The 26,641-nt window shown below is 35.5% G+C and overlaps 3 protein-coding genes across 4 annotated transcripts; 1 reads left to right on the top strand and 2 right to left on the bottom strand.

The window, feature by feature from the left end:
* Positions 1 to 4,444: 4,444 nt before the first annotated feature.
* LOC147383688 (Pentatricopeptide repeat (PPR) superfamily protein) lies at positions 4,445 to 6,762 on the bottom strand. Its single transcript, XM_086427076.1, has one exon. It carries the CDS (start codon positions 6,490 to 6,492, stop codon positions 4,750 to 4,752), a length of 1,743 nt encoding a protein of 580 aa, XP_086283202.1. The 5' UTR covers positions 6,493 to 6,762; the 3' UTR covers positions 4,445 to 4,749.
* Positions 6,763 to 10,402: 3,640 nt separating this feature from the next.
* On the top strand, positions 10,403 to 21,718 carry LOC147383687 (pectin acetylesterase 6-like). 2 transcript variants are annotated; one of them, XM_086428863.1, is made up of 13 exons: positions 10,403 to 10,505; positions 13,482 to 13,686; positions 17,247 to 17,329; positions 18,230 to 18,359; positions 18,484 to 18,557; positions 18,838 to 18,924; positions 19,026 to 19,150; positions 19,257 to 19,317; positions 20,125 to 20,178; positions 20,311 to 20,388; positions 20,836 to 20,941; positions 21,088 to 21,233; positions 21,445 to 21,717. In XM_086428863.1, exons 2-13 carry the CDS (start codon positions 13,512 to 13,514, stop codon positions 21,550 to 21,552), a joined length of 1,227 nt encoding a protein of 408 aa, XP_086284989.1. In that variant the 5' UTR covers positions 10,403 to 10,505; positions 13,482 to 13,511; the 3' UTR covers positions 21,553 to 21,717. The 2 variants fall into 2 exon arrangements, with proteins under 2 accessions (XP_086284989.1, XP_086284990.1); XM_086428864.1 differs by having other exon boundaries at positions 10,406 to 10,505; positions 13,472 to 13,686; positions 21,445 to 21,718.
* Positions 21,719 to 24,055: 2,337 nt separating this feature from the next.
* Positions 24,056 to 26,243, bottom strand: LOC147383686 (transcription factor MYB61-like). The gene is made up of 3 exons (XM_086429123.1): positions 25,837 to 26,243; positions 25,615 to 25,744; positions 24,056 to 25,486 (listed from the first exon to the last, which is right to left on the bottom strand). The coding sequence occupies exons 1-3, from the start codon at positions 25,967 to 25,969 to the stop codon at positions 24,394 to 24,396; spliced, it is 1,356 nt and encodes a 451-aa protein (XP_086285249.1). The 5' UTR covers positions 25,970 to 26,243; the 3' UTR covers positions 24,056 to 24,393.
* Positions 26,244 to 26,641: the final 398 nt, after the last annotated feature.

Raw genomic sequence — 26,641 nt, 5'->3', positions numbered from 1 at the left:
AGTCAACGGATCCCAATCAATTTATAAAAGAATCAAATTAAGTAATTTCAGTAAATCATATCTATGTTTACCAGATGAACGAAAAGTGGACAAGGACTTAGAAATGTTGACAAATTTGAGGGTTGACTAGGATCCAATATCCGCTAAGCCAGATGAGTGGCTGCGTGGATATTGTTTTTGTTGAGGAAGAAACAAGATGTGACTAATAGAGTGTGAAACTAGTAGGGTTAGGTTAGGCCGTGGTGGAGAAGGAGTGTGAAAGAGGCTGCTAGAGCTGAGGGGACCAAAGGAATGTCTACGGAGAGTTGGGGATTGAGTATCTCTTTTTGTAATGTCCAATCCAAGAGACCACCAACCTTAATATAGAGGGTCCCTTCCCTCTCCGCCTGTTCTGAACAATGGATGCTAATCAAGCTGGTCTCATTTCTGTCCATGTAAGTGTCAACCTGGGACAACAGGGTCAACCTAGAAACCTGTCTGAGAATGGTGTCAGTGACATTGATACCTCTACTATGTGAAGCAGTGATCCCCAGGCTCTTGCATACGTCCTATTCTAACAACCTCGGATCTCTCACTTGAAGTCCACCAAACCCTGAACTTGTACAACTCCGCCTAGTTGGATCAATCTTGCAGCACCATGCATGCCATTTGCTCATTGACTAGGGTTTGTTGGCATAAGTGCCTTGTCGTCTCACTCCTAATGGCTAAAGCATTGCGCTAGCATGACATTTGGTCAGGCACCATTGACGACCCAAAGTTGGTGCGTCGTAGCAACTTTTTTTTTGATAAATCAAAGATCTTTATTAATTATACAGTCAAGATGACCATGAAACAAAGTACGAGGGAAAGAAAGTAAAAAAAAATAAGACAAAATGAAACGACACAAAATAGCCAAGCTAAACGACAATGTTACACACCCAATCCCACTTGGCTATAAAGTCTTCAAAGAAGACCCCCTTTGACTCATAAAAAACTTTACTCTACAAAAAGATAGATCTCAAGATAGTCAAAATGATGCCTTGGACCGACGATTCCTTCTCCTCAAAAGTTCTAAGATTCCTCTCCTTCCAGATTTCCCAATAAATTGCAAAAGGGGTAATGCTCCACAATTTTCTCTTGAAAGTGGAAAAACGCAACTTGAATGATAGGACCAACGCATACCTAATACAACTGGTGTTCGTACATCTGAGCTGGTGTATTGGCCAGCTAGGCATTATTCGCGGGTCATGACTTGAAGTGACGTGGCAAGACAGGCTTATGGGCTCATCTTACGCCCTTTCTGGCGTCTATACATCCAGATTGGCACCCTTGAGATGTGCATTAGTCTAGATACGAAAACACCTATCAACAATCTACTTGCACGTCACTCTATTTCCCCCCCTTAAAATATCAAGGCTTAAAATTCTGTAAGTTGGTTTAGTTAAAATTAAGAGAGTGAGAAAGATTACCCTCAAATCTTTACTATAACATCCATTAGTAAATATTTTTCTAAAAAGTAAATAAATATTTTTTATATATATTTGATAATTTACTTAACAATTTGATCCTTTTATAATTCATGCAGAAATCACCGAAATTCCTTTTCTTAAAAGATATTCCTTGATGTCTTGGTTATTCATGAAATGTGTGTGACCCAAGACATTAAAAAGTGCCCTATTCTCAAATAAGTTACCACCAACTGGATTGCCTTGTACGGATTGAGATCATAGTTTAGGGAAGAATTGGATTATAATTTAGGATATCTGCAAAGTCAAGATTGAAAACTTCATCTTGTCAACCAATCCTACTCCCTCATGGGGGCTCCTTCCTACTATACTTCATTTATTTGCAAACTTCACCTGATGCTGTCTCGAATGGTTTGAACTCTTAATGTTGAGCAGGATTGTTGATGCCATGCCCCACTGGGGGCTTCTTGCTCTCGTCCACATAAACAATCACCTCCCTATTGTTGAACTGTACAATGGACTCAAGGTCAAGTCACCAAACATCTGTCTCTCCCATGAACTTAATGCTACCATATCCATGACGCTCAATCACAAAATCCTTCACACACGACAGAACCCCAGCTCAGCCCTCTTTGTGGCTGCCAGCTTTTGAATTCGAGGCTCTGTGTAGAAGTCTGAGTGCCGATTCTTTGGCATGGGTACTTCAATGTTAGCCCCATGCTCATATACAATGGCAGCCTCATCGGCCCTGTGCCCTTTTTTGATATGTTTAAAAACAATAAAATCATTTATTTTCCTACGCAGATATCATTATTTATAGTAGTGAAGGAGGGGTTTTGATCCCAGGTCTGTGATATTACCACACACAAAGACTTTTACCACCTCACTAAGGTGGCACCTTCTCTTGACATGCATTTCTAACACACTGATTTTCTAAAGAACAGTTCTACTTGTGGTGTATGGTCCTCAAATAAGTCCAAGAACTGTAGAGGATAGCCGGTTCACAAACTCTATATCCAAATATACATACATACATATATGCTTGGGAAAATTGACTATGGGGCTGTAGTTGTGAACCTATAGACCGATACATTATTCAAGGTTCATGATTTGCGACTTTTGGAAATGTGGACCCAAAAATCCCATTTATACCCCAAGGATACTGCAGGTCAGGCTCCTTTTCCATTCAAAAAATAAAATCTCACCTCACTCGTTCAAGCAACAAAACCTAAGTTTTAAAGAACAGTCCGTTTGTTTCTTCTGATATTTCATCAAATCACTAAAGGTGAGAGGCCAAGCAGGTTAACTGACACCAGTAATTCACATTCTACGAATGGAGCACCATAACTAGTTGTTGGAAATGTGACCCCAGTGTTGATTCCTGCTTTACCAGAATCTGATAATGCATTTTGGATTGAAATATTTCAAATGAGAAACATTCCATGGATGATCACAATCGTGCATAAACTCATCAAACATTCCTACTGAAATATTCCATGGATGGCGTCACCTTGGTGACATCTGGGATCAAAACCACACCCTCATATTTAAAAATTGAGCTTTTTCGCTACCATGGTACTCCTCCATAATGTCAAAGTAATTGACATGGAAAGTAAAATTATGCAGCCTAATCATTACCTATATTTTTAAGTGTTAAAGATAAAGGGATGAAATTGTTTCTAGCCCGCATCTTCTATTCTTTGGCAATACACCCAGTCATGATCAATGTTGAAAAACTAGTGCACAATTTTTAGAAGTGTCATTTAGGTTCACAAAGAAAATAACATACGATTTTGTATATGCATCCTTCAACAGGACTGATTTCTCTGCACTGGCTCTAGAGGGCCAATTTTTTGTGGGACGAATTACAAGTGCTCTTGGATTCTGCCCTGGAATGTAAAGAGAGTCTGCCTTTGATGTGCTGGGTGCTTCTTTATTATCACTAAAGAATGGCACCAGCTTAGGAACGACAACTAAGCAAGGGTTTGATGGAAAACAGCTTCCTTATAGACCTATCTGTGGGCCATTGTTGAGGTCTTTGGAAAGAGAGAAATAACAGGGTGTTCCAAGCAAGGAAAACAATTCACAAATGGTGTATATGAAGATCTTAGGGCTGTTGTTTTTGTGGCCAAAGCTAAGCAAGGACTTCTCCGGGGTTTCATTCGCCGATTTTGTGTTTAGATAGGATAATTTTTGTAACTTGTAGTTTTGTTTTGGTGGTTTTTTGGCTTTTCCTTCGGTTCGTTTCAAAATAATTCCAGCAGCTTTTTGTTCAATTGCTCATTGAGTCAAATTATCATCAGTAGGCATGTCAATAAAATTTCCCTTACTCTTACGATTACACCCCAAACTTATGAGCTCTTATAAAATCATACCATAAGTAAACTTTTGAATATTGTATTAATACATTGAAACCTATTTAAGGTTGGGTTATTTTGAAGAATCCTTTTAAATTTTGTGAAAATTAGACATACTTGATGTTTTCTAAACTGATGACATACCATTTTGGTTTTGACCTTCCATAGGGGACTAATGTAAATTGAATTAAATTTTGTTGTCTTCAATCTTTGCCAAAATCCCTTGATTTATTCTTGAAAATCCATTGTCTTCAATTTTTATGGTAAAACTTTTTCCCTCATCTTCAGTCTAAATATATATTCTATCTCCTTCAATGATCTAACCTCAAGAGTAAGGTAGGGGTTTGGTAGAGTTTGAACAAGGGTGAAACTAGGTCAAAACTAGTTAATGTGGGACAATGGAGTCAAGATTGGTTTCCGACAGAAAAACTGCTTCTTTATTACTGCTTTCCTTGCTTGATGCTTTAAATTTTAAAGATAAGATGTTTTCTATGGCACATTTTGTAAGACCATCTGATTACTTCCATGCATGAGGTATCCTAGAAACCAGCCAAGATCAAGCACAAATCTTACTAGATAATTCTGAAAATGTTTGAGGCAAAATATCATTTCTACAGAAATAATCTCTAAACAAAGATCCAATTTTATCTCTCTCGAAGTACCTTTTTTTCGTCGTCTTGGCATACATTAATTATATGAAGATCTGAAAGGTTTAGAAATGAAAAATAATGGAGAAGACAGCTCCGAAAATCCACTTGCTTCTCCTGAAAATTGATGTATCTATACTAGAAATTGTAAGTGCTGCACCAAATGAAAGAAGGGGTGCATAAAAAATAAATAAATAAATAAAAAACTAGCTAAGATTTCTCGCTCAGCAGTAGAGGCTGAGGGGTAACAATAACATGGTTGTATTCCATGTTCCTAAATTATAATTGCTGTGCAAATTTTCACCAATAATCCTTGCAGGAACATACACCATCCTTGAAATGATGAAATCGAACACGATCCCTGACAATTATTTCTCGATGAAAAGCTTTAGAGACAAATTTCGTAAAGGAATGACAATCTCTACAAACCCTCAGATTCTTCACGATTCGGAGGGTCATCCCATCCGGTGTTCTTGAAAGCCCAAAAGCAATTGCTAGCTTCTCACTATGATAACTACCAGAATATCCAAGCTTCTCTTGGCAGGAATCTGACACTGATACCAGAGACTTTTCTTCCACATAACCAATCAATGTCGCTTGATGGATTATTTCCATCAATTTCTCATAAATGTTTTTGGATTCCTGGTGTGACTTATCACCCACAAAAAATCTATGGACATTGTCATCCACTTCAATCCAGCTCCAACCTTGGGTAGTCTTGATTCCTTGATTCTTAATCAATTTTCTCATCCTTGAAACACCTTGCTGGTCAAGGGCTTCAGCATATATTCCAGCAAGAAGTACACAGTCCCCCGCATTCAGAGCCTCGAGATGAACCAGGTTCCTCATGGAAACTTCTCCAATTTCCACATTTCTGTGGATCTTGCAGGCAGCAAGCAAGGTCCGCCAGAGGACCGGGTCATCCACGAACGGTGAATTTCCAATTATATTGAGTGCCTCCTCCAGTTTACCCGCACGCCCAAGCAGATCGACCATGCACCCGTGATGCTTGATGCCAGGTTGTAGATTAAAATCAGAGCTCATCATGTGGAAATACTGTACACCTTCCTCAATTTGGCCTTGGTGACTACAGCCACATAGCAAACCAAGGAATGTGATGGAATTTGGTTCAACCCCTGCCTTCAACATTTGCCTGAAAAAAGGGATTGCCTCATCCCCTCTACCATGAACTCCAAACCCAACAATCATGGAGTTCCATGTAAACACATCCCGCCTACGCATACTTTTGAAAACCTGGCGAGCCGAATCCAAGCTGCCACACTTGGCATACATATCTATAAGTGCATTCCCCACAAAAACATTGTCCATGAACCGATTTTGATCTATGTACTCGTGCATTTGAATTCCAAAATTCAACGCCCCCACATGAGCACAAGAGGAAAGCAAGCTAACAAGGGTGAATTCGTCAAGGCCCACATCGGAACATCTCATCCGATTGTAAATCTTCAGTGCCTCGTCATGTAAACCCGCCTGAGAGTAGCACGAAATCATCGAATTCCAAGAAACCAAGTCTCTTTCCGGCATTTCATCAAAAATTCTTTGTGCAGTTTCGATCAACCCGTTTCCCGCATAAGATCGCACTAAATTCGTGTACACCACAACATCCTTGACAAACCCACTTCGAATTATGGATCCGTGTACCTCTTTGCATTTGTTATGAGCTATTGTGAGTTTCTCGCAGGCCTTGAGGAGAGATGAGAAAGTGAAGTTATCGGGACGAGATTGGGCTTCAAACATCATTTTGTTATAATATATCACAGCCTCAAGAGGAGATGCGCTTTGAGAATAACCTCTGATCATTGAATTCCAAGCTGAAATTTGTGGGTTTTTTATCTGATCGAAGAGAAGGCGAGCATAATTTAAACTTCCTGAGATGGAGACAGCACAGAAGCAGATAAGCTTGTTTAAAATGGCGGGGTCTTCTTGGTAGCCGTTAAGGATGACATAAGCATGGATTTTTTGAAGTTTTCTCATGCTGTTGCATCCTTGTAAGAGAGAAAGGATGCCGTTGATTTTGGACATCTTGCATCATACATCCAACGATTGTTTTTGGATATGTGATATATATACTTCTTCTGCTAAGCTAATGGGACTGGGACATATAGAGAGTAGTTAGTACCCATGCTTCAAAATGTCGGTTTTTTTTTTTCGAAAATAGTTTCGACTTTTGAACTAACCGAGATCGATGCACAAATATATTTGCTCATATAATTACCACTGCACATTCCACCAATAACGGTATCTTGAAATTTGGACCTCTTTTATTCTTCTTTGTCCATTCTTCCTTAAGTTATCTTAACTTTTACAAACTATTTATTCTGCTCCTCATGACATCTCTGATTCTGAACTCAATAAAAGTGAAGACTTTTTACAAACTATTTATTCTGCTCCTCATGACATCTCTGATTCTGAACTCAATAAAAGTGAAGACTTTTTAGTTAGAAAATCATTATTCACTAAATAGAAGTGCACACTCACCATAAAGGATTTATGAGGCTGCAACATGGATTGAAGTACCTTTATATGATGATCATAGAGTGCAGCTCATACATATTTATCATAATGCACCTATTTTATCTCTATAGTATGTGTGCCATAGACAGTGTGAGAAATGCAAGAAACGTGATGTTCTACTTCCATTATCCCCTTATTTATTTTATGTTAAAAACAACTTGTAGAATGACCTCACGCATTTGATCTAGGAACATTGTTAAAAGAGTCTTGATAATATGATGCCCCCTTTGACACACACCCTCCATACTTCCCATCACATAAGCGAAGATCATTTGTCTCAGGATACGTAAGAAAAAGATTTATAGGTATGTGTATCACAGGGAAAATGATCCGTGATTCTGTGATGGGGGCATTAGAAAATCATTACACTTTTTTCATTTTGCTATGTTTAAAGTTGAGTCTTCCACCATTGAGAATGGGTTCATATCTATTTTTAATGTCTCCATCCTCTTGTTTTTCTAGAATCTTCTAATTTCAATATTTCTTCCTGATGGTATTGTAATTGGCCTTTGATGAACATGTTCAAATCATTTAAATCGACATTGGCTTAGTTTAATTGTCTATTGGAACTATTCCATTTTTTGGGAGGCATTCTTTTATAATTTTATCTTTCCTAATTTTTAAATTCATCCATCTCAACATCTTCATCATTGCTTTGTTTAATTAATTAATATGATGTTTTTTAACATCCAACATTTAACTCCATAAAATATAATATAATTGATCTTACCATTCATCGTCTTATAATCTTTTTTCCATTTACTTTGATTTGTGTGCTTATGACACATAACACTTAAACAACTAAAAATCTTCAATCACCCTCATTATTGGTATTTAAGCGCACAAAAGGTGAGTCATATACCACCAAGTCAAATGTTCATGGGTTTTGTTGGAGTGTGTCACATTCAAAAAGCAGACTAAGAGTCGGGTTACAAGCCAACTACGCACCATGGGGCCTATAACAAACGACTTTCACACGACACGTCCCGTCTTAGGTGACTTGTGATAATAATGGGTTTTGGGGATATACTGGTGATGATGCATGACAGCCGATGCCCATGCGTGCAAAGGTGCATTCATGTGGGTGTAGGACCAATGACCCATGTGAGGTAAGGTGAGACTTCTCTTCATTAAAATCAGACTATACTATTTAATGTTAATATTATCTACAAAAAAAAGTTGACGGACTACACGGTGTGTTGGGTCCACGTGATTGTGTGGTGCATGTTCCTCAAATTTACCTTAGATTCACCCATTATTCAATATCTTAGGACCCATGATAAGTGAAGGGAAGTCGGAAGGTTATATTTATCTTACCACAAATATTTGAATTTATACTCGAAATTTCACACATTTGATAGCTACAGTTGGGGGCATTTCCAGCGACCTTTTTCCTGTGGGGACCTCTAAAGAGAAGAATGTAACACATAGAAAGGTATAGCTCTAAAGCTTGAAAACACCGAAGACAGGGAATTTTTTTTTTTTTTTTTGGATCAAATTTGTGAATTGTTTTACTCAATAAAATACATGCCCAACTAATGGTCAGCATTCCTACATATGTAGGTAAGAAATCTTTGCAACCTCAGTATGCCTTTTTCTATACTAAAATGATAGTATTGGATTCTCTATTAATTAAGGTAAAATTCAATATCCTATTGGTCATTAATTTACCAGTGGAGCAACTATTATTTCAAGTTTGATTATATAAGAATTCATTCTAATATAATTAATTCTTACAAAATATTATCAAATAAATAACATATATATGTTTTGCTCCTTTCTTCTTGAACTTTTTAAAAGGACTCATGATCCAATATGGTGTCTCTTTCCAATAAAATAGGAAATTTGTCAATGTGGCACGTTTATGTTGGAGTTTAAATTACCTTGGACTCCTAACCAAGTCATGCATGCAGTCCAATGTACATGATCTCTAATGCAAATGTGCCATGTAAGACATCTTTTCTATGTATAGGAACGGGATACTGTACTTGATCCCGAGTCTTTTCAAAAATCCTATCTTGTTATTGAGGTGTGAAAGTTGAATAAAATGGAAGACAAGTTTACCTTAAAAATCCATCATATATAGAGTTTTGGATTGAAAAAAAAGAGCCACTATTGACACCCTTACAATTACTTATTACACTCTAATTAAAATAAAATAAATAAATAAATGAATGGTTGAGATAAGTAAAAGTTGAGGTGCCAATAAAAACTCTCTCATGATTTTTTTAATCTTTAATTGGGGTGTGATAAATAGTTTAAGAAATTAGGGTGTAATAAATAAAAGTTGAGGTGCCAATGACAACTCTTTGAAAAAACCAAAGGTTTTCTACTAGACATTGATTAGTAGGATTTGAAGTTGAGATTGAATAGGCTAAAAATAATTTCTTTATTCGCGAGAGGATGAATCAAGATAATTTTGGATAATGTGGATTTTTGTCCATTCCTTTTTGTAATTTTTGACAAGAAAAATAAACAGCTTTTAATTAGATATTGAAGGCAAGTGTACTCAAATAATTTTATGTAAATCTCTCATACAAAACATAGGTCTGGGGGGATATATGTCATCAGTTTGAAATCACATGGTGGTATCTCTAATATTCAACAAAACGTGAAAGATATGTTTGATTCACTCAAATCCAACTTTGAAGCTATCAGACCGTTTCAAAAAATTTCAAGAACTCTCATTTTTGCATAACCACTCCAAGTTTTCATCAATATTTGTGATACATCCTTATTTTTATTTTCAAACTGATGATATATGCCTTGACCTTGGTCTTCTCTTATAAATCAATAAACAATGACCTCAATACCCTCATCACCACCATCATCATCATAAACACCGCCACTATCATTGCACATAATATTTTTTACAAGGCATCAGGGGATGACATGTGGCACCTGGAGACTCAAGTGGATCCTGGGAATTCAAGCCAACCCGTTCGAGTCTGAGTTGTTGAGAAAGTTTGGTTGAGTCGAACATTACCTCAATTATGAGTTCAAACCTCGATAGGTCGAGGCGTTGTTAGGTCCAAGACATGTGGCAAAGTGAGTTACTCAACTCAAATACCTAATAATTAAGGATTGGACTAAGTAAAATACAATTAATTAAAATCTTGATTAGATACTTTCCTAATCAAGATCTACCTTCTAAATTTGAAAAGAATTGAATTGAAAAAGATTAAATAAGAAAATAAAGTTGATTAAATACATTCCTAATAAAGATCTACCTTCTAAATTTGATAAGGATTGAATTGAAAATAATTAAATAAGAAAATAATTTTGATTAAATACATTCCTAATTAAGATTAACCTTCTAAAATTAATAAGGATTTAATTGACAATGAGATTAAAAGAAATCTTAGGGTCTTACCTCTATAAATATAAAGATAAAGATACCAAAATGTATGCTTTTCGCCTCTTACATTGTTACTCTGCAAATTTTCTATTTTACTTAACTTGGGCGTCAAATAAACTACATTGCAGCACAAGAGGTGAAGATCTCAAGCCATCAGTGCAAGGTAGTGCAAATTTTTATATCTACAATCACCAACATCATCTCATATCCTTTATCATCGTCATAATCATCATCAATATCTTAGATTCATCATCACCATAACAAGTTGTTGAAGATGACTGATTTTGAAAAGAGAAAGCATAAATTTCTAAGTTAATTAATTTTTTTGGTCCTTAGTTGATAAGAGAAGACTAAGTCAAGGGGTATGTGACTAATTTGAAAGCATAGGGCCTATCTCATCAATGGAAAATGTTGGAATGACACGAACAGAGACATAAATGTGACAAAAATGATGTGCTGGCGTGCACATAATTGTAGATGTTTTTTACTTGGATCTCATAGAAAAGCATCTACGGTAATGTGTGTGCCACCACATCATTTTTGTCACTTTTGTGTCATTCTAGCATTTTCCTTCCGTGAATAATTGAGATAGGGTTATGCTGGGGTGACACCAATGGATACACAAAGGTGACAAAATGATGGGGTGTCGCGTACATTACCTAAATGCTTTTCCGTGAGATAGGATTGTGCTGGGGTGACACAAATGGATACACAAAGGTGACAAAATGATGGGGTGTCGCATACATTACCTAGATGCTTTTCCGTGAGACGCGACATCCCATCATTTTGTCACCTTTGTGTATCCATTTGTGTCACCCTAGTACGACTCTTCACGGAAACTAAGTGCAACATGGTTAATTAATGGAAAATGTTGGAATCAAACAAACATACACAAAGGTGACAGAAATAATGTGGTGGCACACCCAAAACCTTAGATGCTTTTTACTCGTATCTCATGGAAAAGCATCTATGGTAGTGTGTGCGAAACCACATCATTTTGTCACCTTTGTGTCTTTGTTTGTGTCACCCAGCACGACTCTTAATTAATAATATGGGGAGGGGTTTCAATTTCACCAAAACTTGGAAGCGGCTAGGCCGTTTCAAAGTTTTTTCCGATTAACCATAATGGTATTCCACAATGAAAACGAGAAACGTTTCCACCATGTTTGAAAAAGAAACGCGCAGTTCAGTGTGACGAAAAAATAATCTGTCTGGGAAACACGACAATAGCATGGGCCTTGCAAATGAGGGATACAGGATACCACTATTTAACTAATATATTTATATGTTTTGTCTCTCAGCTGTAGATATGACTATGTAATGCGTCTCTGTCTTTTTATATATATATATATATATATATGAACAGCGTTCCTAAGACTCATATTGGGACTCACATTGCGACACACCGTTTTGTCTTATATGGGCAAAAATATTTGGACTGGGCTGATTTTTTGTGAGGATGATCTCTATGGTGAGGAGATCATCCTTGCCAAAAATCAGCTCATTATGAAACTTCTAGACCGTCCAATTTTTGTTGAAAAATTATAGACCGTCCAATTTTTGTAAATCAATTTTGATGGGGTTAGAAGTTTTGGAATGAGGTGATTTTTTGCCAGGATGATCCCCTCATCACAGGGATCATCCTCACAAAAAATCAGCTCATTCCAAACATTTTTGTCCATATAAGACAAAACGGTGTGTCGCAATGTGAGTCTCAATATGAGTCTTAGGAACGTGACCCTATATATATATATATATATAGGGAACGGTTCAGATGCCCTAAAGTTTGCCAAGTTTGGTGCCAAACATTTTTCAAAATATGGGTTAGAAGTTTTGGAATGAGCTGATTTTTTGTGAGAATGATCTCTATGATGAGGAGATCATCCTCACCAAAAATCAGCCTATTCCAAAACTTCTAACCCCATCAAAAGTGAGTTACAAAAATTGGACGATCCACGATTCTTCAACTTGTAAATTAGGGTTAGAAGTTTCAAAATGAGCTGATTTTTTGTGAGGATGATCTCTTCACCGCAGAGATCATCCTTACAAAAAATCAGCCTATTCCAAAACTTCTAACCCCATCAAAAGTGATTTACAAAAAATGTTTGGCACCAAACTTGACAAACTTTAGGGCTGCCGAACCGCTCCCATATATATATATATATATATATAGGGTCAGGTTCAAAGGACAACCATTTCTACACACATATAGACAACGTGTTTTGTCTTATATGGGCAAAAATGTTTGGAATGGACTGATTTTTTGTGAGGATGATCTCTGTGATGAGGAGATCATCCTTGCCAAAAATCAGCTCATTATGAAACTTCTAGACCGTCCAATTTTTGTTGAAAAATTATAGACCGTCCAATTTTTGTAAATCAATTTTGATGGGGTTACAAGTTTTGGAATGAGATGATTTTTTGCCAGGATGATCCCCTCATCACAGAGATCATCCTCACAAAAAATCAGTCCATTCCAAACATTTTTGCCCATATAAGACAAAACACGTTGTCTATATGTGTGTAGAAATGGTTGTCCTTTGAACCTGACCCATATATATATATATATATATATATATATATATGGGTCGGGTTCCTGCAACACACATTGTGACACACATTGCGACAACGTGTTTGTCTTATATGGGTAAAAATGTTTGGAATGGGCTGATTTTTTGTGAGGATGATCTCTGTGATGAGGGGATCATCCTGGCAAAAAATCATCCCATTCCAAAACTTGTAACCCCATCAAAATTGATTTACAAAAATTGGACGGTCTATAATTTTCAACAAAAATTGGACGGTCTAGAAGTTTCATAATGAGCTGATTTTTGGCAAAGATGATCTCCTTACCACAGAGATCATCCTCACAAAAAATCAGCCCATTCCAAACATTTTTGCCCATATAAGACAAAACACGTTGTCTTCTCATTTTTAGTTTAAACAGAGGAGGAAAGAGATCTCCAACAAGTTTTTTTTTTTTTCCAATTAAGATAACATTTACACTATCTAATAATAGAAAGATAGTTCATTGTAGTGTTATTTGTTGAGGTGGTTTAGATTCCATGGTTTAAGGAATTTTGTTTTTTTATTTTTCGTTGCCCATTTATTCTTGATTTATGATTTAAGATTGACGTAGGTAGCTGAGCCTGAGTGGAGCAGAAGAAGCATGAAGCTTTTGTGGGCTTTTGGGTTGTTTGTTTTGAGCAGATGGGCAGATGGTTTTGAGGATTTGAACGTAACAGAGGAGGGGGTGTCTTATTATGGCTATGGGGTCTCCAGTAGTAGCCCTTCTTTGATGGTGGGTCTCAGTCTCATCCAAGGAGCTGCCGCTAAAGGAGCAGGTATATATATACCTATATATATATATATTGCTCTGAGTTTTTTAATATACATATAATTGCTTCTTTTAGATTTAAAGTTTTTATTTTTTTTTTTTTTATCATCGTTGTTATGTAGTGGTGGGGACATAATTGTCTAAATCCAAATGTTTCCCATGTTTTTTTTTTCCCTTTAATCTTCATGTTTCTAACCCCTTGTTAGCAATTCGAAATATGGAAAAAATTCGATACGTGAAAAATTCGAATTTTATTTGATCTTGGGTTTCAAAAATTAGGTCAAACATGTGCTAAACAAGAAATATGTAGTATATACTTTATAGGCAAATTTACCAAAACATGCACCACATTTCGATTATTTACCAAAACGGTAAATTATAGTAATTAATTCTGAAAATTGTAATTTTACCATTTTTGGAATTAATATTTTTTACCAAAACGGTAAAAACAGTAAAATGTAATTTCTTTTATACCAAAAATACCCTTTTTTATTTTTTGACTAAAATTACGAAAAAATCCTCTTTTCTTTCATATTTCTATTTAGTGTTGGGAAGATTAAAAAGAAGAGAAAGATTTAGTTGGATTTTAATTTATTTCTAAGGCTAAAATGGTAAATACATATGTAAAACAAAAAAAGGTATTTTTGATAAAAAAAAAATTACATTTTACTATTTTTACCGTTTTGGTAAAAAATATTAATTCCGAAAATGGTAAAATTACTATTTTCGAAATTAATTACTACAATTTACCGTTTTGGTAATTAATTTTGAAAACTGTACCGTTTTGATAAATTATTCTACTTTTTATATGTCCTACATAAAAAATTTGGTAGACTTTGTAAGGGAGTTAACCTATATATTAATGTAATTGTCATAATCCAATGATTTTAAAGTTAGGAAGTTTTCAATTATGTGAACCATGAAGTATAAATATAATAAATTAGAAACCAAAAAATAATTAATTCCTCCTCCACTTTGGTAATTCAGCAAACAACGTAGTTACTTTCAATTCTTATTTTTTAATTTCTTTTGATCGATTTTCCAAAGAGAGAGACCTACCTGAATGGGCTGTAGAGACTAGAGATAATGGAAAAATAGAGAAATCCAACAGATGGAGGAGATTGGAGCTTCATTCATAACTTAGGTTAATGACATTAATTTTTGCTGAATATTACAATATTCATAAAAAAATTTGTTTTCTCGTTAAAATATGTGAATTTTTTGAATCATTCAAGTATTCAGAGAATAATTCTTTTATTAAAAAAAATTGGCAAACAAAACGGGTGGTTGCTAACAAGGTTCTAACCACACCGTGTTTCTCTATATGTTGGAGTTTTGAATTTTTTTTTTTTTTTTGGAGAGGGGGAGATGCTTTTACTTGCAATCAATTATTTAAGCATTGGATTTACTGTTTGTTGATCATTTAAAAAAAGTTCCATAATTTCAGTAGGAAATTAGATATGCTTGGTTGTTTTAGCCTTCTAAGCTTGTTTATTTGTTTGCTGTTGGATTCTAGTTTCCTATCTTGAGTTAGTTGTTTTTTTTTTTTTTTTCAAGTCTATAGCTATAGATTTTAATAAACAATTTAGCATGAAGGAAGATTTTCATTTTCTCTTAAGAGGTTTATCACCCTTTGAACTGGTCTGGAGGTCCCAAACCCCTCAAAGAGAGATTTTTCTTCTTCTCTTTTGATTTTAGTTGATATGAAGGCATTGTAAAGTAGTTGTTTCTAGAGGAGAGATGGAAGAGACTTTACAAAAGCTATCATGAAGTGTCAGAACCAAAACCTGGATGTAAGAAGTCTTCAACATTCAACAATGTAGCTTATGTATGCTCCGGTGCCAATTTTGTTACAATGGCTCAACTTTTGTGATCCTCCTTAATTACAACTTCTGAACAAGCCCTAACGTGTATCATTGTATGCATATGTGTATACAAGCACCATACCAAGATAAATTAATAAAATCGCATACCACTTTAGGCAAAGAAAGACGAATAAGAGAGTAATAGATAACTTCTAAATCTTTCACTAAAATAAAATCTTACACAAGTACATGCACATGAATCACACAATTCTCTCTCCATAGGACACCACATGTCTCTTACCACCTTTAAATATAGACATAACATTGATAACTCCTAACATGATTAAAATAATTCTTAATAAGCAAACTCTTAATGTAAACCTATCTACTAATACTATTCCTAAACAAATCCAAATACGTTGAAGCAACTTTATAATCTTCATCTTTTGCTAATTCTAATGAAAGCAATCTATATTTTAATCTTTGTTTAATGGCGTTCCTTAAAAATAGGTTCAATCGTCTTGACCAGCTTTCTATAAAGATTCTCAATCGACTAAAGGAAACAATCCTCAAAAACAAAATTGGATGGTGACCTTGTGACACAAATTTTCAGAGTACTATCCAGCCTAAGCCTAAAACTCAATTCGTGGAAGAGATTGAAACCCAAAGTGGAGAGATCATTCAAGATCTAGAGATCCCAAATTTTATTTTCCTAATAAATTTCAATGGTTTCGTTGATATGTCTACAAAGACTTCGAATATTGTCAAAATGTAGGAACAAGTTCGTTTAGCTGACCCCAAATTCTTGGGGTAAGGCTTTGATGACGATGACGATGAAAATAACAATGTTGATGATGAATGTGGATCCAAATAATCGATAGAAGAATATAAGGGCATTTGTTTCTAAAGACCATGTTCCTACCATACAAGATTGATAGATGCAATATGCAACAATCAATTTGGCCATTCTTAAATAATTATTGTGATTAATAGGGTTGTCTCTGCTACAATTGTGATGGTTAGTAATGATTAATTATTTAAATCATATTTTTCTCCGCTTTTCTCTTTCCCCATATTCTAATGTTTTTATATTACACTCTCCACTCTCTATGTGTTAAGACACTTGTAGTGCCCCTAGCCCACACTTGTAGAATATTGTCCGCTTTGGGTTCTACCCTGCATGGCTTTAAAACGTGTCCTACAAGATAGGGTCAAACTTACCCTTATTACCCAACCCATTTGGGACTAAATTCATAACTCCCCCTGTTATTCAATCCAGCACACATGATGGTTCCACTTTGACCCTTTAGTCTCAACAGTCCTTTCCTTGGCATGGGTAGGTGTACTGTAGGATCGTGGCAACATTGATATTAATGGCACCTCAATTTTCAAGCTGTATGGAGTTTTATAGTGATGCAGAGGATCTGTTGTCCAATTTCTTCGTCATCTTAGGATGTCTAATTCTTTTCCTGCCATTTTTTTGTTTTCACTGAGTTGAGGTTCTTAGCTGTTGTTCTTGTTATTACTATTACCATTGTTAATATGATGTGTTTAGAACAATCTAATATACCTTTATGGACCTCCTATTTGTCTTTATGTAACTTTCAGGATTGGAAGAATTGGTAGATGCTGGTTTGAGATTTTAATTTCTTTAGTCTGAGTTGTTTGGAGTATGAGTAATCTGAGAATCTTTTTTATTTTATTTTAATGTTGTTGTGAATAGTGAATTGTAACTCTTCTATTTGCCGTCTAATGTATATAGTTTGTCTCGATGGAACTCTACCCGGTTACCACTTGGATCGTGGATATGGATCAGGGAAGAACAGTTGGCTCATCGATTTGGAGGTGAGTGAACATAAAAGAAATATTAAATTCTAATGTAATGTAGTTGCACTCTTGCTCAATATTACTGCCAAAGACTTTTTATTTTTATTTTTTATATCTCAAATACAAGTATACAATACTTTGTAGTAGTGACTTTCATTGGAAAAAATGATATTAACCCTCATATCTGCTCACATTGACTTAGCTATTAAAATATAACTCTCTCCCTCCTTTCCTTCCTCTCTCTTATTAGTTTTTATGGTTTATTTTTATAATGTTAATCTTTAATATTATAATGTGAATTTGGGTGGCTTCATGGTTCGCAAACTTTTTTCACACTACTTGCATTAATTTCTTCATTCAATCCTGAAGTTGTTATCTCTGACGAGTTTCACCAAGAGGTACACTAGCATCAGTATGGGTATTAAAGACTCTAGGATAGGATTGCACATTTTAATTAAAATCCTGGACATGGATCGTAAATACGAGTATCCCATCCTAAATGCTATTAGTAAGAATTATCAAGCTCTGTTATATTTTAATCTTCAAATTTTGATGAAGTTACCAAAAGTTTTAAGGGTCTTCACATTTTCTGTATCTAGTTTTATCATAACAAAAAATAAAAAATAAAAAAATAAGAAATTATAGTAATGGTAGTGAAAATTATTCAATAGGGAAACACATAAACAGATTATTAGAAGTGTCTATATTGACTCCATTACCGGTATCAGTATTGTACTATGCCAACATCTTTTACCAAGCATGTAAAATGTTAATATGTAAGTTTAATAGTGTTCTCCTTTTGATGTTTTACCAATATGAAGCCTATGAAAACCAGTAGAATTGACTAAATTGTTAAAGTGCACTGCACGTGTATTATATTGATTGCAAACTTGACATCAAAGAATGTATTTATGGCAGGGAGGAGGCTGGTGTAATAACATTAGATCTTGTGTCTATCGTAAAAAATCTCGCCTTGGATCATCAACTTATATGGAAAAGCAGATACAATTTACAGGAATATTGAGCAATAATGCTAAAGAAAATCCTGGTTTTCCCTCAATTTACGTTCCTTGTTCTTAATTGATATGAGTAAATGCTATTCTTCTTCCTGTTTCCACAGCATTGCCGTGACTTATTTTCTTTTACCCTTGATGGGATGTTGATGGTTGCAGATTTTTTCAATTGGAATAGAGTTAGGCTTCGCTATTGTGACGGTGCATCTTTTATCGGTGACAGTCAAGATGAGGTTTGTGGGAATGTTGTCCATTTGCAAATTTTCCCTTGAAAATTAGATCTAAATAGGGTTAATAGTATACCATTTTACACGGTTGCGTTCATGTATTAAAATTAATATGAAGGCAAAGCACTCTTATGTCATTGATCATCAAATGTTTTTAAGAAAGAAAGGTTATCCAGCTTCCTCATGTGGAGTGTCGTCATGACACTCCTACAAATAAACTGTGCTCTTATGAGGTTCTTTTATATTGTTGCTTTTATGCTAGTTATGCAACGTTTAGTGTTTGTAGGCTAGACAACTTTATTTTCGAGGACAACGTATCTGGTTAGCTGGCATGGAAGAGTTAATGTCCAAGGGAATGCGCCATGCCCACCAGGTTTTGTATTTATCATGGATTACAGCTTGTTTCTCGGCCTTCTTTGTTCAGTTATCATTGTTCTAGTAATCAACTGATCATATGCCATTGTTTTGTTTTAGGCTTTGCTTTCTGGATGCTCTGCTGGGGGTTTAGCATCTATATTGCACTGTGATGAGTTCCGGGAACTATTTCCAAGAACCACTAAAGTCAAGTGCCTAAGCGATGGTGGATTATTCCTTGATGCGTAAACACTGATTATCCTTTCTACACTAATTATTATTTATATCTTTGCAAGTTCTTTCCCCTTGGAACATTTGTTTTCAATTTTTAATCCTGTTTTGGAATTGTAGGATTGATGTATCTAAAGGACATGCCCTAAGAAATATGTTCCGTGGGGTTGTTAACTTACAGGTATTCTTTAATTCTATCTAATTGAAATTCCTTTGTAGATTTTTTCATGGTTCAAACTTCAAATTTCATACTGTTCCGGAACGTTTTGGTGGAACATTCTGGTTTCAGCTGAGACTGGAACAGAACATTGATACTGAAACATAGAATGTGTTGGATAGTCTCGAAAATTTTCAGATTTCTGTGTCCAGGAACAAACATAACTCAAATTAGATAATTTTGTTTTGTCTGAACAGAGGTTAACTTTTCTTAATCTGTATGTTTTCTGCGGGTACTCAGTAGATGGTAGCCCTCACCCTTTACATGCACCTTGCGTGTAGTTGTGCTGGCGCATCATTGGTTAAATGTTTTTCCGTGCACTTGATGCTTCTTCGTGCATACTTCTATATTTCCTCCTATCTAGAAAATTTCATTGAAAAATACAGTTGAACCAGGAAATTCATCATCTTGCACCGTTTATTTTAATGCTGTACAAGTTAAGAAGCAAACAACATTTTCAAAAGGATATGAACTTAAGGGCCAATTCTGATTTTCTATAACGTGTTGTAAAAGCAGTTAAATCTATCCAAAAAAAAAAATTCTTTAATGCTAAAAATTCAATTAAAAGGATATGCTTTTTTGGAAAAAAAACAAAAAAAACAAAAACAAAACTTGATCCTTGACCAGTTTTGTGCCAACAAATGGTCTAATCTTGGGTTTCTGAACTGTGCTTCTTTGGGTTTACGAATTTGGCCTGCCCAACCCGTTTAACATGCTTTCATGTATGCTTATGGATGGATTTTTTTATATTATATTTTTGAATTATTTCAGGGTGTTGGAAAGAGCTTGCCACAGACCTGTACAAACCACCTGGATCCAACTTCAGTAACTCTTTTCCCTTACCTAGATTCATATCCTGCAAATACATATACATAACTAGAAATGTAGAAAGGAAACTAAATCATGAGTCCTCCCTTTCTCTCACCCTTAGAATTTTGTCTGTTTTCTGCTTTTCAGTGCTTCTTTCCTCAGAATTTGATTGCCAATATCAAGACCCCAATGTTTCTTTTGAATTCAGCCTATGATGCATGGCAGGTAAATTTTATGGTTATAAAAATCTCAATTTGGAATCATCTGATGAAAATATGGAATAAGGTGCAAGTATTTGATATTACAATTCAGTATGGAACTGTATAAGTTTCTCCAATCTGCTACCCACATGTTGCACATGCAAGCGGTCTCGAACATTCATGGGTGGGCCACCTCTTGGGTTTGACGATCCTCAATTAGCTAATGGTCCCGATAAAATCTGACTGATGTTTAGGATTATGACCAACTGACGGAAGATCATTCCCTGGCGAGGGACATGAGTTGTATGACCCATCCCCCTTGCATGTGAGTCATCTGGATGATGTATCTTTGAGAAGCATAATAGTTTCCGTGTTGCGCCACATTATCAGATACACCACATTTGCAGTAATATTTGGATTACCCATATGGCTAATTGAATAATGATTGGACTTTTTTTTTTACTTCCATCAGATCCGTGAAAGTTTAGCTCCAAAATCAGCTGATCCACATGGCTATTGGCGTGAATGTAAATTAAATCATGCACTTTGCTCTGCATCACAGATCCAATTTCTGCAAGGTGATTTCATCAAATTTATATTTTGTTCACTCATTCAAAAAAGCAAAAAAAAAAAAATTGTTCGAACTTTGAATCCCAATTTGAATCCTGGACTTCACCATGAATACGAAAATTTCTCTGTTCATAACTTTTTTTCTATGTAGCAGGATTCCGGAATGAAATGCTTAATGCCATAAAAGGTTTTGCAATGTCCAAGGAAAATGGCTTGTTCATAAATTCATGTTTTGCTCATTGCCAAACTGAGACACAAGATACATGGTTTGCTGTCAATTCTCCCCGCGTTAATAACAAGGTATGTCCACTCCAAAGTAATTACTACTAACAGCATGTAACATTGTAAGTAAATAGAAAATTAATCTAGACCTTGGATCAGGTCGGTATCTCGATATCCTAACAGATGGGTTTGATTAAACTACTGAGAAACACTAAACTCTTACATAATATATCTGAGCCACACCGACGTGATTATAACCCAATTAATTTTATTTTATTTTTAAATGCAGGGGATTGCGCAATCTGTTGGAGACTGGTATTTTAATCGATCAGGAGTTAAGGAGATTGACTGTCCATACCCCTGTGATAGTACCTGCCACCATCTGTTTTTCAAGTGAACAAGACATAAATGATTTAATCTCTTCTTTGGAAAAATCTTTGAGTTGAGTTTTTATGGCAAGAATATTCATATCATTCAAAGAAACTCAATGAAAATAACAAAGAGTAATTTTTATAGAATAAGGCCATTCTTGTTATCACAATTGTTATGATTATTATTTTATCTTCCTGACCTGTATGAACTTTTTTTTAAAGCTTGAATATGTCCATTAGGGATGCTACAAAGTGACCCACTTGGTCACAGAAATCTGCAAATTTCTACAGATTTTTTCTACAATTAATTAATTATCTAATATTATCTTGGGGAACTAGGCTATAAATAACAGTTCAGGGATTTAGATAAGGGAGGAGAAGAACTTGGGCTTAAGGTTGTGGTTCCATGGAGGATGAGAATGTTGTGAAACTTAATGGATGGAGGAAAACCGTCTAGAAGCGGTAAATCTTTGAAGTGGTCACCTTTGCTTTTGTTATCATTTGAGAACTATATTATTATGTTCACGTGATGATTTGAAAACGACAAGACCTGGAGAATTGACTTGTGATCAATGCAAGATTTGAAAATCCTACACTAAATTTTCAAATTAACCTTGGACAAGTTTTCTTCAAATGTAGTTGGAATGTTACAATCCCTATTTAGTAATCAAATAAAATTAATATTTGCCAGATTTAGGAAATAATATATTATCTAATAGGATTAAGTTGTAGTTGATTAGAATTCTTAAAGATTTGATTGAGGATGTAATTGATTTACTTTCTAATATTTTATTTTGGGAATTAGACTATTAATAAGGGTTTAATGATTTAGGTAAGGGAGGAGAAAAATTGTTTGGGAGAAATCCTTTTAGGTGGCTTTGCCCCTTCAAAGAGGCAAGATGTAAAAAGGTTCGACCCCTCCGTCTGGTGCTCCAATTGGACACAAGATCCCTACAAACCTTAATTCCCTCTACGTCCATGCACAAAGACCTCCTTCCATTCGGCCTAGTGATCACTGTTTTAGTACTCACTTTCAACGTTATTAATCATGCCTTGCACTGGCCTCCTCCTTCTTTGGAGCTCCACATTTGGAGAGGTGCTCATCAGTTTGTCCAAATCAAAGACCAATAAGCGGTTAATGTTAAAGTCAACCCCTTCCATGTTTCCAGTATGTCCTTTGTTTTGTTTTCTTCTCAAAGATAAGGTCTAAATTGATAAGGACACAATAATGTGGTTCACATGCCCTCACATTGACAACAATTCTATATATTTATATATATGTGATTGTTTAAAGCGGCGAATGAAGTTTGTTTATTCTTATGGATGAAGAAGGGACTTTTTAATGTAAGAGAGAGGATGTGTGATAAGGGGCCTATGACCCACCCAGCATGTATTTTAAGGTGTTAATACATACATTTTAATTTCAAAATCACTCATTCTTATTTTTATCATTAAATGTTTTATTTATTTTCCTAATTTCAAGACCAATTTATTTGTCATAGTTATTTTCCATAGATAGATAAAAGAAGAAGAAGTGAGATAGCAAACCAAATGCATGTTTCCCCATCTATATCCATCTTACTTACTGTGTTAAGGAAACCCTTGGCTTGAAATGTGATTACTTTTTGATGTATTTTAACAAAACAAACCATGTTTTGGAATGATCCTTCAAAGGTAAGATGCTTTTCAAATTCACTCACTCCCCTTTACTTTTTTCTCATTTTCTCGATGGAGGGCATTTGATCCTATGTCCTAAGAAAGAAAACGTCTATTTCAAGTATTCTTCCAAGCGTCAAGCGGTCCCCCTGCTGTAGGGCCTAAACTTGCATCCAAGCTTCCTTAATACTTCATCCCTAGAGTGGCAAAAAGTCTGGGAATATCATATACAGGCCCATGTGCGCCAAATGTATGGCGTAGATTTGCTTTCCATCTCAGCAAAGCTCTCTGCTCCCAATTAATTCACCAAGAAAATAACATCTCATTTCCCTTGCTTTAGAAAGTTTATCTTAAGATGATAATGTAGCTTTAAAAAAAAAAAAAAACTATAATCCAATGGGATACATGTCCTTATCAGATTGAGAGTCACCATCCTTTGAACTGACTAGTCTATGAATAACGCTCTAATTATAATTAATGGAATTATGCTTCTTTCTTTTTTCTTGTGGGAGGTAAGACCACCATTGGCTATATGTAATAATTTGACCATTTAGACTTGTGGAGGGGAAGTGAACTTGAGACCGTTAAAAAGTGAAAACTATCTCTATCTCTATCTCTAGGGAGACACATTGATAGAAACCCATTTAAAAATTCGCTTTTCTTGAATCTTGTATTGGAAAAGTTGTTATGTCAGTTTCATGGGTTTCAAGAGTTAAGAGAAAATGAAAGGGAAGAAAAAGGGAAATGAAGGGAACCAATAAACCCAACTAAGAGATTTTGAGTGTTTTGAAACAGAATTGAAATTTCCATTGAATATTCACTTTGACAAGTGTAGATATAGAGAGGGAAGGGGGTAGAGAACAATAAACAAAATACAAGGAAACCCAAATCCAAATCCAAAATTAAGACTTTTGATTGCTTACAGATAGTATTACAACCTATGAATCCAAAAAAAATCGTGATAGACACTGGAGCAAGCCTTATTCTGCAACTATCTCACACCCCAAGAAGGAAGTGTGAGATTGAGCTTTGTCCCTCACAAATATTGAAAGATCAAAAAGCTAAGAAATTTCTGTATCAGACCTATTTACAGGAGAAAAACTATGGCACACACACCTGTAATCAAAAGAAGCCTTTATTCAAGCCTTTTCAAATTAGAAATTCTGTAATTCTTTCACCACTAATCCGAGGCTTTGCGTGTTAAATACAAGCTAAATGTGTCTGAAAGAAGCTGCAAGTCTTTGGAAATCCTTAGCATATATATCCGAAGCCTGTAATTGCTGTTGTTGCTGCTGATTGTGATGCCAAGTCATATTTGGCCCATCAGTTGTGAACTGAGTTTCTGATTTAATCTCATGATATATAGGTTGAGGGGTTTGGTTTTGTGTTGTGGCTGCCATGATGAATGATGGGCTATGGAAATATTCGGACCATTTGATGTCTTCGGATTCACCTTCGGTATGATGGGTTGTTTGTGCTTCCTTATCCGATGCACCGCAATCTGCCAATCCCCATGAGAAGACACTGTTCTCAAAGAAGGAGCTATTGCTTTGCAACTCAATATTGCTATTGGTCGCACTGCTGCTACTGTTACCAGAAGTCCCAGCTTCCCAGTACTGGGCCCCATTGATGCTATAAGAGACTCCTGTAGGATTCTCAGAGGGAAGACAAGTGGTTGGCTTGAAACCCATTGGAGTTGGGAGGATTAAGGTTGGCGGTGGTGGTGGCGGCGGCGGTGGAATAGTAGGAATTGAATTGGAATTGAATTCAGAATTTATCTCAAAAGGCCTGCAATTCTGGTTGAACCAGAGTGCTGGGTTCGGGCTTACTGATAGCCCAGCATTAGACCCATAAATGAACTGCTGAAGAGGGAAATACTCCATGGAATCTGTAGGCCTACAACAGGTGGTAGAGTTTTGTTGGGATGTTATGAACCTATCTAAGATGTCTTTAGTGGGAGTGGCAGTTATTGAATTATCGATGATCTTGGAGCTTGAAGAACCATCAATTGAGAATTGGTCTGTGGCCAATATAGGCGGCTTTGATTCCCGTACCACTATCCCTGATTTCAAATTCTCTTCCTTGAGGAGGTTCAGATCATTGGACCCCCCCAAAACCTTCTGGCTATTAGTACTGTTGTTGCTGGTGAGCAATTTCTCTTCTCCTTTCTCAACCTCAGTGAGCGGTTTGTGGGTATTGGGATCAATGCCTCTCTGCCTTAGTTTCTTTTTAATGCAAGAGTTCCAAAGATTCTTGATTTCGTTATCAGTTCTTCCAGGCAACTTTGCTGCAATCTGGGACCACCTGATGAAGTTGCAAGAAATTTAGAAAAAAAAAAAAAAAAAAACATTACAATTGAACATAATTTTGAGTACCCATAAAGAGAAAAGGGAAAGAGTTTGTGGAGTTGAAATCATGAGAAGAGAGATCACCTATTGCCTAGAACTTCATGGAGTTCAATTATAAGGTTCTCTTCTTGTTGTGAGAATGTGCCTCGCTTCAAATCAGGCCTCAAGTAGTTTATCCACCTCAATCTGCAGCTCTTCCCACACCTTTGGAGACCTGAAAATTTACAAATTCAAAAGAGAAGCATGAAAGACTAATACTTTACAATATAACAATACTAATTGAAGGGCTAAACAATAAAGAAGTACCCGCTTGTTTAGGCACAGAGCTCCAACATCCATGACCATACTTAGTGATATGAGTCAATAGCTTCTCATCTTCTTCTGGAGACCAAAGGCCTTTCCTAAGTTTCTGCTTGTAACAGCAAGAGTGCCTCCCCATTTGGACTTGCAATGCTGGTGACAATTTTGCAAAAAATAGCAAAGTTTGTACTTAAAAACAGGTGAATTTTGAGCAAAAGCAGAGACTTTGAAAGGATTCCACGAGGTGTGGGGCTGTGGAAAATTGAGAGGAAGAGAGAGAGAGAGAGAAAAGTGACGAGGAAATGAAGTAGCAGCTGAGAAAGGGAAGTGAATTAATAGAAGAGGAAGCTTCAAAAGATAAATGTCAAAGTCAATAGGGGCATTGGAATTTTGAGTTTTTTCAATTTTATCTTTCCTTGAAAGGTGAATTGCAGATGTCTCATCAAAGTCGGAGACTCATGTATTTTATAGGAGTGGTGGAGCTTTTGTACTAAGGGTATGTTTGGTAACCCTTATGAAATTTGAAGTTTGAAATCTATTTTTTAAAATTTGAAATTTAAAATCTTATTCTGAAAAAATTATTTGTTTATCATTTTTAAAAAAATTTGATTATAAATAATATTTTAAAATATAATGATTATTTTGACAATATTACCATTTTGTAATTCTAATAAATTATTAACCGAAAAATATAACATATCATGCATGATGAAATTATTTATACATTTAATTTCGATTTCTAATAAATCAAACACTCAAAAAATATTGTTTTCAATTTGAATTATACTTGAAAAATTATATTTCAACAAGG

The sequence above is a fragment of the Akebia trifoliata genome, chromosome 16, assembly GCF_017979445.1.
Source record: "Akebia trifoliata isolate Shusen 1 chromosome 16, ASM1797944v1, whole genome shotgun sequence".
Classification (NCBI taxonomy): domain Eukaryota; kingdom Viridiplantae; phylum Streptophyta; class Magnoliopsida; order Ranunculales; family Lardizabalaceae; genus Akebia; species Akebia trifoliata.
Note: the sequence above shows the minus strand (reverse complement) of the source record. Positions and strands in the feature narration are given on the sequence as shown.